The sequence below is a fragment of the Chiloscyllium punctatum genome, chromosome 9 (genome assembly GCF_047496795.1).
Source record: "Chiloscyllium punctatum isolate Juve2018m chromosome 9, sChiPun1.3, whole genome shotgun sequence".
NCBI lineage: Eukaryota > Metazoa > Chordata > Chondrichthyes > Orectolobiformes > Hemiscylliidae > Chiloscyllium > Chiloscyllium punctatum.
The window spans coordinates 127,331,055-127,344,555 of NC_092747.1; the positions used below are offsets into that span (position 1 = coordinate 127,331,055).

The 13,501-nt window shown below is 40.6% G+C and overlaps 1 protein-coding gene across 4 annotated transcripts in view; it reads right to left on the bottom strand.

The window, feature by feature from the left end:
* cep126 (centrosomal protein 126) overlaps positions 1-13,501 on the bottom strand; it is a 116,828-nt gene that overhangs the window by 70,796 nt on the left and 32,531 nt on the right. For all 4 annotated transcript variants that reach the window (XM_072578244.1, XM_072578242.1, XM_072578243.1 and 1 more), the window contains exons 4-5: positions 3,411-3,522; positions 2,210-2,414 (exon numbers count right to left, since the gene is read on the bottom strand). In XM_072578244.1, coding sequence (XP_072434345.1) covers positions 2,210-2,414; positions 3,411-3,522 — 317 coding nt within the window. The remainder of the gene's footprint in view (positions 1-2,209; positions 2,415-3,410; positions 3,523-13,501) is intronic.

The window sequence follows — 13,501 nt, forward strand, 5'->3', positions numbered from 1 at the left end:
ATGACTGAATAGAAACAGTGTGAAGGGGTATGTAGAAGTGGAAGGAGAATTGCACAAAGTCATCGTGTTCATTTGGAGAACTAGTGAAGGCATAACGAGTCAGTAGCCCCCTCTTCATATAACATCTGTGTTTCTGTAACGAAGCTAGAAACCCAATGGCAGTAGCATGAGTCTAAAGACAAGTGTTGGAGAACAGAGGGACCTAGGGGTGCAGGTACATAATTCTTTGATGTTTGCGTCACATATAAACAGGGTGGTTAAAAAGGCGCTTGGCATGCTTGCCTTCATTGCTCAGTCCTTTGAGTATTGATGCAGTAATGCATCAGCTAAAAACTCTATAATCATCTTTGATTCAGACAGCAAACATCCAGGGTTATTATTGTATGTACACTTATTTAAGCATGAATTTAATAAATTTTATCCATCTTTTTAAAAACCAGAATACACAGAAGATGCTTATATCTTTCAACTCATTTTTCAACCCTTACTTGGTCGGCCAAATATTCCATCTCCCACATTATGTTGAAAAAAGGTCTCTGGAATATGTTGAACCTTGTCCCTACTTTGCCAATGACATCTCCCAAATGGTCACCATTAATGAGAAGATCCAACAATCTATCAGCTGCACTAGCTCAGCTTTCCACAGCCTGCTGTAACCAATGTTTGGTAACAAAGATCTCCAGATGTCAACTGAAGTCCCAATGCACAAAGCAGTTGTTGTCACCACAGTGCCTGGCTGCAAAGAGGCACAGGCTGTGTCAGTCATGCAGAAAAGTACAAACAAAATTCTATCACTTATTCTCCTGCCACATCCACATCAAGAGGTCTGTCAAAGAGGGGCGAGTGTCCTTTCTGGAGCATAGCCCACAAGCATGTAGGCAAGACTCTGCAAAATTAACTTTAATGAGCTGGTTAATTCGGCTAAATCACCTTGGCTGCCAAGTCTTGTTCTCTCAATTCTTAAATGGTCAATGGTCCAGAAAAAGAACTTCAAAGACACTTGGAATTTCAAATTAAAGTGTGGTAGCATTGACATTAACAACTGCTCTAAGTGGTCAATGCAACAAGTTGGATAGAGCTCTTAAGGATAGTGGAATCAAGGATTATGGGGATAAGGCAGGAGTAGAATACTGATTGAGGATGATCAGCCATGATCATAATGAATGGTGGTGCTGGTTCGAAGGGCAGAATGGCCTACTCCTGCACCTACTGTCTATTGTCTATTAACTTATCCATCAAACTGCACCATTTTTTGGGTTCCAATGTCACAATGATAAGGCAGAGTGACCACAGAGAAGAAAGAAAAGAAAGTGAATCCTGCCCCATGGGAAATCATATTCCCAAAGATCTGTGAAGTTGACAAACAGTCTGCTCAGTTACATGAAGTTCTACGACAGAACCTTGTAACCTCGAGTAGACGTCATCCTTGAATTGAGGGACAGGTGATGTCAGGCAGGTACAAGCTGGGAACCAGTTAAGATGTGAAGTTAGATAGAAAGGACTGAATAGAGGGAGAGAGGATGATTAGGATGCAACATTTATGATTAAAATGTTATTGCGTGCATTCAAAGGCTAAAGTTTCTTCAGATACAACCAACATTCTGTCCAAGTTGTGCAGCTGTGCCTGCAGCTGTTCCAAGTTTCTACACCTGACGATCAGTGTTGGCACATTGATCCCTGCATTGCCATCCAGTTGTGTAAGTTCAAGTTGAGCATGGTAAGGAACTTAGAGGCAATGCTGGATGTGACTACTCTTCCAAGTTTCTGGTTATCCTTATACCCCTTTGTGAAGACCTCACTCCTTCTACCATTGTGAAGAAAGTTCCCAAAATCCCTACAACACTGTAATTTTTTTGACGATTGTTAAAAGCACTTGATTGTGTTCTTACATACCCGTGACTTATTTCACTCTTCTTTCCCTTGACCCCTTTATTCTTACATATAGAGGAAGCCACAAGTATCTTGTTCTTAACATGAAGTTATATACATTTACAATCATTAATTATTGTTCATATCTAAATCCACTTTATAATATAAACAAATAGACAATAAAAAACCTAATAAAATGCATATAAAACAGAAGTTTTATTATTTTATGTTTGGATAAAATAGCATTTATTCTGGAAGACGCTGATTTTAGAATTCCTAATTCATATGTAAAAACGCTGACTAGAGAAAATGAGAAAGGTTGTTGTAACTTTTACACCACCTGTACACTATTCAGTTGTTGCTCTCCCAGGAGACGTTGTGTCTCTTCCAACTCCTGCTGGAAGCGTAAGCGGCTATTTTGCAGATCTGCCCCACTCCTCTCTTGCATAAGCTTGGCATAAGCTTTAGCTTCTGAAAGTTGTTGTTGATAGCGTGAACCGTTTCTGGTCTCATGAGTTGATAGATTCAGAAGTGAATCAGTGGTCCTGAGAATGCAATTCCAAAAAATAATGTCCAATTATCAGTGATTTTTTTTTATTGTGTGAAGGATCTGCCTTATTCACAACACCACATCAAAGTTTTAGTTAAACATATAAGACAAAAGTATTCAATACTGTCGACAAAACCTTAGTAGAAATGGATACAATCAATTAAAATAAACTCACTAAATGTTGTGGTAACACATTCCTAACTTATCAAAACAAATGAGATATTTAAGCAGCCCTGATGAAATTATACCACACTCTTTAAATCTGCTCCTACTGACAAAAACATATGGCCTCATACACTGTACTGATCAGTGAGAAACTGACTAGCATTATAGATGTGTTGTACAGCAAAAACAAAAATTCTATAACATAGCGAAAATACTTTAAAAGATTCAAAGAGCAAAAGGAAAGATAGTTTCCACTACCCAAATAGACAAAAACTACATGTAACATGTAGCTAAGTCTACCTTTTTTAAAAAACACACTTAGGTAAGAAGGGAACTGAAAGAGTAAATTACTGGGATTAGAGTTTCCTAAAGGAAAAATTCATTAACAGAGACATTTTCGCTAAATAGTCTACGTCTGTGGAGTAACTGTGAGTCTACTTCTATAACACGTGAAAATTTAATGGAGAAACACTAAATTTAAACTATATTTAAAAACTGAAAGCTGCAGAGAAACCATTAAGCTTCACAGACTAAAGGAATATAAATATTTAAATGTGTCCTTATAATCTTTATTTCCAATATAAGCCACATATTCACCAATTTAACTTTTTACCACTAAACCAAACTCATTAAAGGCATTGGATGGGACTCTGGTTTATATTGATAGGCTGTAGGTAAACCTAGTAATAAAATTATTTCTTAACCTGATCTTAAATTACTTTCTTTAATTGGCATTTATAATTTATGTATTTTGATGTATTTAGAACTTGGAATATGTGTTCTACTTAATAAGGAACACTCAAGATCTTACCATTTGTTATCTTACCATTTATTAACTGTGGGTTTTGTAACAACAGGTGATAAAGATGCTGACCCACAAGATGAACCTTGAATCTGTTCAAGAGCTTCCTCTAATCGAGTGGCACGTTTTCTTTGACCTGAACAAATAAAAAAAAGAGCCAATTAATGTAAATTTATAAATATATTTATACTTTTATAAATAGAATTACAAGCATGCTCAAGGTAAATTTGAGGATGTGTTGCTTGCTAAAAGGGTGTCAGGATCATTGATTAAATGTGACTGAATAAAGGAAATGTCATTTTCATTACATAGAAATCTTGGATTTTACTGATTTGAGGACTGAATTCCACAACTCTATCAATTGTTTTGTGAGAAGATAAACTCTTAACTTTATTTTAAGCATAAGTCCCTCAGCTAACTGTATTGCATTTTTCCCTCAATAGTATTAACGCTAGAATTTAAGAGGGACAGTATGCAAGATATGTCAGATGGAGAATAACGTTTAAAACTTCTGGATGTATCGGATGTGATTGGCTATACTCGAGACAATCTGTGCTTTGACAGCAGAGTGTGCAATCCTGAACTGTGCAATTCCAGGAGGTCGCTCAATACATGTGTGTGGGGGTGCTGGGATGAACTGGGATGGACAAAGTCAGGAGTCATATGACACTGAACGATAGTCCAAAATGTTTATTTGAAATCACAACCTTTTGGAGCGCTGCTCCATCGTCAGGTGGAGGTGATGTAACTTCACCTGATGAAGGAGCAGTGCTCAGAAAGCTTGTGATTTCAAACAAAACTGTTGGCTTATAACCTGGTGTTGTGAGACTTCTGACTTGATTCAACACCTTTGTAGCAGAGGGAACTATTTGGATTTTGTAGCAATGGATCTTGGTTTTGGAAATATTGGTTTTGGAGGTCTGGTGCCTCTGCTGCATGTGGAGGGTACCCTATCATCTAGTTCTACTATGGAAGAGGAATCTGGATTTCATAGCAATGGAATGGACTCATTATTATCAGCAAGGCACACACAGGCAACATTGGTGAAGTGGGGCATTGGGGACACTCCCAGATTTGGCAAACATTGGTTAGTAATTTCTATGAGATTATTAGCAAATAATAAATAATAGCAAATGATTGGCTTCTGTATCTCTCTCTCTCTCTCTGCCCCATAGGATTCATAAAATTAGAATCTTTACATATTTTATCTGCAAAACAAAGATGAAAGCAAAGTTATTTTGTATGGTTCCAAAATTATACATTATTTATCTAAAACAATGATTGCATTGGGGTGAGGAAATAAATCCTGTGTTTTCTTTCTCATGTGAATAGGATGCTTGAGTTTACAGAATATTTTATGGTTCAAATAGCAATGGTTCAAGTACCAACAAATGTAAAATCAGTACTGTATAACAATTTTCCTGTTTTAACTGAAACATACTGTTGTTTAAAAAGACATACATTAAACTTTGCTTCAATAATTCTTCTAAAATTGAAGTTGTTCCTATTTTCAAATAATTTTTCAATGTCATAAATTTAAATTGTTACAGTTTAGGTGTGAAACACTTCGTTTTTGCAATCTGGGAGATTCTGTGCTGAAAATAGAATGCACCTTCAGCTTGCTCAGTGCTCTTTTTAATTGCAAGCCTGGGCTTTCAGGATGAGCAAAAACCTTCAAAATACAAACTTAATAAAATATATAAACCAATGCAAAACAGCTCCACTAATCAGTTTAGTAGTATATTTCAAAACAAGTACTTTATTAACATTAAAACTTAATTTTTGGATGTTAGAGATTTCCATTTCTAAGAAAATTACTTTTTTTTTTACTTTGGAAAGGATTCATTAAGAAAGATTGTGCTCAAAGAATATCTTAAAGAACTGTGAGGAGGTAGCTGACTTGATGTATGGGGCAAGTTCAGTGGACGTGAAAGCTTAATTGAAGATACCATCCAGCAATACCATCAGGAAACTGCTGAAAAAAATTAAGTTAAAAAGCACACAACAAAACACCAGATTATAGTCCAACAGGTTTATTTCGAAGCATTAGCATTTGGAGCGCTGCTCCTTCATCAGGCAGCTGCCATAATTGAAACCTGCATCCCCATTCTTAACAGCAATCGAGGTTTGTTCAATACATCGCATCAGTTGTATGGCGCTAAGATCTTTAACTATAAATTCTGTGTCCTATGGTCCCGTCCCACTAACTATTTGATGAGGGAGCAGTGCTCCGAAAGCTTGTATTTCCAAATAAACCTGTTGGACTATAAGCTGGTGTTATGAGATTTTTAACTTTGTCTACCTCATAAGTGTTACATAAGTCTGGATTGCCACAAAATGAAAACAAAAAGTGACAGGAGCAATGAACATTCCGAAATGAAATCCCCTTTCCAATACCACTGCAGGATTACGTACACCAGGTGGATTGCAACAGCTCAGGAACATTGTTGACCAGCACTTTGGGCAATTAAAGTCTGGAACAAATACTGGTCTTACCTGCACCACTCATGAAAGAATAGTAAAAAAATCTTTTGCTAAAAAAAAGGTGTATTTCATCATGATTACAACAGGATCTTGATCAGATGGGCCAAAGGGCTGAGAAGTGGCAGATGGAGTTTAATTCAGATAAATGCAAGGTGCTGCATTTTGGGAAAGTAAATCTTAGCAGGACTTATACACTTAACGGTAAGGTCCTAGAGAGTGTTGCTGAACAAAGAGACCTTGGAGTGCAGGTTCATAGCTCCTTCAAAGTGGAGTCCCAGGTAGATAGGATAGTGAAGAAGGCGTTTGGTATGCTTTCTTTTATTAGTCAGAATATTGAGTACAGGAGTCGGGAGGTCATGTTGCGGGTGTACAGCAAGTTGGTTAGGCCACTGTTGGAATATTGCGTGCAATTCTGGTCTCCTTCCCATTGGAAAGATGTTGTGAAACTTAAAAGGGTTCAGAAAAGACTTACAAGGATGTTGCCAGGGTTGGAGGATTTGAGCTACAGGGAGAGGCTGAACAGGCTGGACTTGTTTTCCCTGGAATGTCGGAGGGTGAGGGGTGACCTTATAGAGGTTTACAAAATTATGAGGGGCATGGATAGGATAAATAGACAAAGTCTTTTCCCTGGGGTCGGGAAGTCCAGAACTAGAGGGCATAAGTTTAGGATGAGAGGGGAAAGATATAAAAGGGACCTGAGGGGCAACTTTTTCACACAGAGGGTGGTACATGGATGGACTGAGCTGCTGGAGGGTGTGTGGAGGCTGGTACAATTGCAACATTTAAAAGGCATCTGGATGGGTACACAAATAGGAAGGGTTTGGAGAGATATGGGCCAGTGCTGGCAGGTGGGACTAGATTGGGTTGGGATATCTGGTCAGCATGGATGGGTTGGACTGAAGGGTCTGTTTCCATGCTGTATATCTCTATGACTCTATGAAATATATGCTTAAATGAAGCAACTTATGATTATGGCCATAAAAGAAGACAATAGAATATTGAGTTTTATAGAAAGGGTATAGCAAATAAAAATTGAAAAATAATGGTGAATCTATATGAGACTTGCATAAGTCCACATTTGGAAAACTCTTTGTGCAATTATAAGCTCTGATGTGTAGGATGGATGTGAGGCACGGCGAGGGTTCAGCAAAAATTCTCTGCAATACTGTCTGGATTGAATAAATACAACTACAAAGAAAGACTTGAACTTAATTCTTCCAGAACTCCAACAGGATAAAGGAGTAGTTTCCGAACATTAGAAGTAAAAGCAGGAGCAGGCCATGTGGCCCATCGAGCCTGCTCTGCCATTCAATAAGATCATGGCTGATTTGTTTTTGTGGACTCAGCCCCAGTTACCCACCCACTCACCTTCATTCTTTTGCTGTTGAAACATCTGTCTTTGTCTTAAAAACATTCAACAAGGTAGCCTCAACTGCTTCACTGGGCAGGGAATTCCATAGATCCACAACCCTCTGGGTGAAGAAGTTCCTCCTCAACTCATTCCTAAATCTGCTCCCCTTATTTTGAGGCTCTGCCCCCTAGTTCTAGTTTCACCCACCAGTGAATACAACCTCCCTGCTTCTAAGTTATCTGTTCCCTTCATATGTTTGACAGAAATGTTTAAAATTTAGAGAGACAGAGTAATGAGAAACAGATTATTTACACCATAGAAAAATCTAAATCAAAAGACATAATATTAAAGATAGGAAACTGAAAAAAAATGAGTTAATGGTTAAAGCAGAGACCATTTTAAAAGTTGAGAATAGGATAAAACAGGCAGTTGAAAAAAAAAGGAAAGTTAGAAATGTGGAAACAGGACAGGCATGTGAGATAAGATTTTAATTCTTGTGGAAGATGCAAACCAAATCACTGGGCTTCATCTTTCTGTGCTCTAATTTTTATTTGCTGATGTCTGGAATAGTTCATTAGGAATGCAAGTTGTGACTACCTGCATGTTGTAGCCTGGAGCTATGGATAGTGATGGTAGAGGCTCTAACTTCCATTCCACCACATGATGACCTAGAATCTTTCCTGCTCTTACTGCAGTAGGCGGATCTTGGAAGGTAAAAACAATGACTGCAGATGCTGGAAACCAGATTCTGGATTAGTGGTGCTGGAAGAGCACAGCAGTTCAGGCAGCATCCAAGGAGCTTCGAAATCGACGTTTCAGGCAAAAGCCCTTCATCAGGAAACGGTGACACTCACCTATTTGGCTGCATTTTTAACACTCCTTACTTGACCATTGCATCCTGGGGTGGACTTAAACCAGGAGCTTCTGGCTCAGAGGCAGGAATGCCTCACATTGCCTCACACCTTTTCCTCCAATTTCTAAACTCCATGCAACATGACTGCAGACACTAATTTATTATATGGCTCCACCTGCTGGTAACTGTGTTTTGGATTAAAATGATCTACAGTAGTGGGGTTCTTGTGGTGCACTGGTAGCCTCCCTACCTTGAAGCCAGGAGACCTAGGTTCAATTCCCACTTGCTCTGGGGATGTGCAGTAACACCTCTGAACAGTTTGATCAGGAAATATCCTAAAATGACTATGATTGGCACTGTATTCTTACACAAACTAAAAATGAACAAGCAAGTTAAAAAGGATGCTGACATAACTACTGAATGGAACAAATTTTACCATTTCTCATTTAAAGGTGGCAAGGCAGGTTAAGATACTGGATTCTATAAATAGAAGCATAGAGTATGTAAACAAAGAAGTCATGATGCATCTTTATAAACCACTGGTTTGACCATAATTTGGATATTTGTCCAATTCAGGATACCACACTTCAAGAAGGATGTAAAGGCCAGAGAGCCATACACAACATGATGACCTGTCACCATTTTCCCATTGCTGTTGGGTCAAGATTCTGGAACTCCCTTCTTAACAACAATGTTACCAGGTGGACTGCAGCAGTTCAAGATGACAGTTCACCATAACCTTCTCAAGAGCAATCAGGGAGAACCAATGCTAGGCTTTACAGCAATGCTCACATCCGTGAAAGAATAAAAAGGAGATTTATTGGAATGATCCAGAAATAAGGGCCTTCAATTGAGCATAAATTGGAGAAGCCGGAGTTCTGTTCTCTAGAGAAGATGTAAACATTGACAGACTTGTATGAGTGATCGAGACAAAGTAAATTGAGAAAAACAATTCCAGTCGTGGAAAGGCCAAGGACAACCGTGTCATAATTACCCCAATGTAGGGAAAATCTTACTTACATAGCAAGTGTTTAGGATCTGGAATTTCTTCCTTTGATGTAATTGTGGAGGTAGGCTGAATTATGGCTTTTAAAAGAGAATTGGATACACACTTGAACAGAAACAAAATTACAGGGATACAGGGAAAGGACTGGACAAAGGGATTTTGATCTTAGAGAGCCTCCTTCTGTTTCTGAACCATCATAAACACAAAATATTACTTCCAGTGTTTTCCTTTCTCTTCTGATAACTATTGTTACTGATTCGTTCTTTTTGAGTCACAAAAAGTGCTGTTTTTAGCTTTTGCTTCTCCCTCCCTCTCTCTTGAATTTGCAAATTTTGATCATCTCACTTCAGTGAAGGGTTTGAGTTATAAACTCAGCGGCAGCAGCAACTCGAAGGGCGGGACCTTGGAGCAGGGGCCTGCCGGGAGCGGTAAGTCACTGATTGTGCTTTTAAATTTGAAGTCAGAGAGATTAGATTTCTGGGAAAGGAGGGACTTCTTATTTTTATTTCCGTCCTGCTATATAAGTCAGTGTCTTCTCAACCCGAGACCCTACCTTTGCAGGACCTCCCACCTAACCACCTCCTCTAACCTTAAAGACCAGGGACATATCAGATAAGCATCTCTTTTTTACTTTGTGACTGGGGGACTTGCAGGGATGGCAGCGCAGGGAGAGCAATGTTCCTCCTGCAGGATGTTTGAGATCATGGATGCCATTAGTATTCCACCCAAGTACATCTGCAGGAAGTGCACCCAACTCCCACTGCTCCAAGACCGTGTTAGGGAACTGGAGCAGGAGCTGGATGAACTTCGGATCATTCAGGAGGCAGAGGCTGTGATAGATAGGAGTTACAGGGAAGTAGTTACTCTGAAGCAAGAAGAAAGCTGGGTGACCGTTCGAAAGGGGGAAAAACAGTCAGTGGAGGGATCCCCTGTGGTCGTTCCCCTGAAAAACATGTATACCGTTTTGGATACTGTTGAGGGGGATGACTTACCAGGGGCAAGCAGTGGGGCCTAGGTCTCTGGCACAGAGCCTATCCCTGTTGCACAGAAGGGAAGGAGGGAAAGGAGAAGAGTGTTAGTCATTGGGGACACAATAGTTAGAGGCTCAGATAGAAGGTTTGTTGGGAACGAACGAGACTCGCGGTTGGTGTGTTGCCTCCCAGGTGCCAGGATCAGAGATGTCTCAGATCGTACCTTTGGGGTCCTGAAGGGAGAGGGTGACCAGCCTCAAATCGTTGTCCATGTAGGTACCAACAACATAGGTAAAAAGAGGGATAGGGATGTAAGGCAGGATTTCTGGGAGCAAGGGTGGAAGCTAAGAGCTAGAACAAACAAAGTTGTTATCTCTGGATTGTTACCCGTGCCACGTGATAGTGAGGCAAGGAATAAGGAGAGATAGCAGATAAACACATGGCTGCAAGGATGGTGCAGGAGGGAGGGTTTCAGGTACTTGGATAATTGGGGGTCATTCTGGGGAAGGTGGGACCTGTACAAACAGCACGGTCTTCACTTGAACCAGAGGGGTACTAATATCCTGGGTGAGAAATTTGCTGGTGCTATTCGGGTGGGTTTAAACTAGCTCAGCAGGGGGATGGGAACTGGAGGTGTAGTTCCAGTGCACAGGAGGATGAGAGTAGGAAGGATAGGGACAGGATTTCAGGGTCACAGGAATGTGCTGGCAGCGAAGTGGTTTGAAGTGTGTCTACTTCAACTCCAGAAGTATCAGAAATAAGGTAGGTGAGCTTGCAGCATGGATAGGTACCTGGGACTTCGATGTTGTGGCCATTTTGGAGACATGGATACAAGCAGGGTGAGGAATGGATGTTGCAGGTTCCAGGGTTTAGATCTTTCATTAAAAACAGGCAAGGTGGTAAAAGAGGGGGGAGGCGTGGCCTTGCTAGTCAAAGATAGTATAAAGGTGGCTGAGAGAATTTTCGAGGAGGACTCGTTGACTGAGGTAGTGTGGGCTGAGGTTAGAAACAGGAGAGGAGAGGTCACACTGCTTCGAGTTTTTTATAGGCCTTCACAGAGCTCCACGGAGGTGGAGGAGAGGATTAGCAAAATTATTCTGAGTAGGAGTGAAAGGAACAGCGTGGTCATTATGGGGGACTTTAACTTCTCCAACATTGACTGGAAATGTAATAGTTCTAGTACATTGGATGGATCAGTTTTTGTCCAATGTGTACAGGAGGGTTTCCTGACACAGTATGTCAAAGGGCCGACAAGAGGGGAGGCCACACTGGATCTGGTGCTTGGTAATGAACCAGGCCAGGTGTTTGATTGAGTTGCAGGTGAGCGTTTTGGAGAGAGTGACCATAATTCAGTTACATTTAGTTTAGTGATGGAAAGAGATAGGTACATGCCACAGCTCAAGAGTTATTGATGGGGCAAGGGCAATTATAATGCAATTAGGCAAGAATTAGGATGCATAGAATGGGGTAGCAAAATGCAAAGGATGCAGACAATCGAAATGTGGAGCTGGTTTAAGGAACAGATATTGCGTGTCCTTGATAGGTATGTCCCTGTCAGGCAGGGAGGAAGTGATAAGGTAAGGGAACCGTGGTTTACAACAGAAATTACATCTCTTGTTAAGAAGAAGAAGGAGGCTTATATGTTGATGAGACAAGATGGTTCAGATGAGGCGATGGAGAGTTACAGATCAGCTAGGAAGGATTTAAAGAGAGAGTTAAGAAGAGCAAAGAGAGGACACGAACAGTCTTTAGCAAATAGAATAAAGGAGAACCCTAAAAGCTTTCTATAGGTATGTGAGGAATAAAAGGATGATTAGGATAGGAATAGAGCCAGTCAAAGACAGAAGCGGGAAGTTGAGTGTGGACCCTGTAGAGATTGCAGAGATGCTAAACGAACATTTCTCATCGGTTTTCACTCAGGAAAAGGAGAATATGGTAGAGGAGAAGAATGAGGTACGAGATATTAGACTAGAAAGTATTGAGGTTAGTTACGCACAGGTGTTATCAATTCTAGGAGGAGTGAAAGTAGACAAGTCCCCTAGGCCGGATGGGATTTATCTGAGGATTCTCTGGGAAGCTAGGGAGGAGATAGCAGAGCCTTTGGCTTTGATATTTGAGTCATTATTGTCTACAGGTTTAGTACCTGAGGACTGGAGGATTGCAAATGTTGTGCCATTGTTCAAGAAGGGCAGCAGAGATGACCCAGGTAATTATTGCCCAGTGAGCCTTACTTCTGTTGTACGAAAGGATTATAAGAGATAAGATTTATAATCATCTAGCAAGCAACAATTTGATTTCAGATAGTCAACATGGTTTCATCAAGGGCAGGTCGTATCTCACAAACCTGAGTTTTTTGAGAATGTGGATGAGGGTAGGGCAGTTGTGGTGTACATGGACTTCAGTAAAACCTTTGATAAGGTTCCACATGGTAGGCTGATGGAGAAAATGCAGAGGCATGGAATTGAGGGTGATTTAGCAGTTTGGATTAGAAACTGGCTTTCTGAAAGAAGGCAGTGAGTGGTGGTTGATGGAAAATATTGCCTGGAGTCCAGTTACTAGTGGTGTGCCACAAGGATCTGTTTTGGGACCACTGCTGTTTGTCATTTTTATCAATGACTTAGACGCAGGCATAGGTGGATGGATTAGTAAATTTGCAGATGACACTAAAGTCGGTGGAGTAATGGACAGTTTGGAAGAATGTTACAGGTTGCAGGGGGACTTGGATAAACTGCAGAATTGGGCAGTGAGGTGGCAAATGGAGTTCAATGCAGCTAAATGTGAGGTGATGCACTTCGGGAAGAATAACAGGAAGGCAGAGTACTGGGTCAATGGAAAGATTCTTGGTAGTGTGGATGTGCAGAGGGATCTTGGAGTCCATGTGCATAGACCCCTGAAAGTTGTCACCCAAATGGATAGTGCTGTTAAGAAGGTATACGGTGTGTTAGGTTTCATTAGTAGAGGGATTGATTTCTGGAGCTGCAATATCATGCTGCAACTATACAAAACGCTGGTGCGGCCACACTTGGAAGATTGTGTACAGCTCTGGTCGCCCCATTAGAGGAAGGATGTGGAAGCATTGGAAAAGGTGCAGAGGGGATTTACCAGGATGTTGCCTGGTCTTGGAGGAAAGGTCTTATGAGGAAAGGCTGGGAGACTTGGGTCTGTTCTCATTGGAAAGAATAAGGCTAAGGGGGGATTTGATAGAGACATACAAGATGATCAAAGGATTAGATAGGGTAGACAGTGAAAGTCTTTTTCCTAAGATGATGATGTCAGCTTGTACGAGAGGGCATAACTACAAATTGATAGACTTAAGACAGATGTCAGAGGAAAGTTCTTTATGCAGAGAGTGGTAAGGGCGTGGAATGCCCTACCTGCTAATGTCGTCAACTCAGCCGAATTAGGGAGATTTAAACAATTGTTAGATAAGCACATGGATGATTTTGGGAT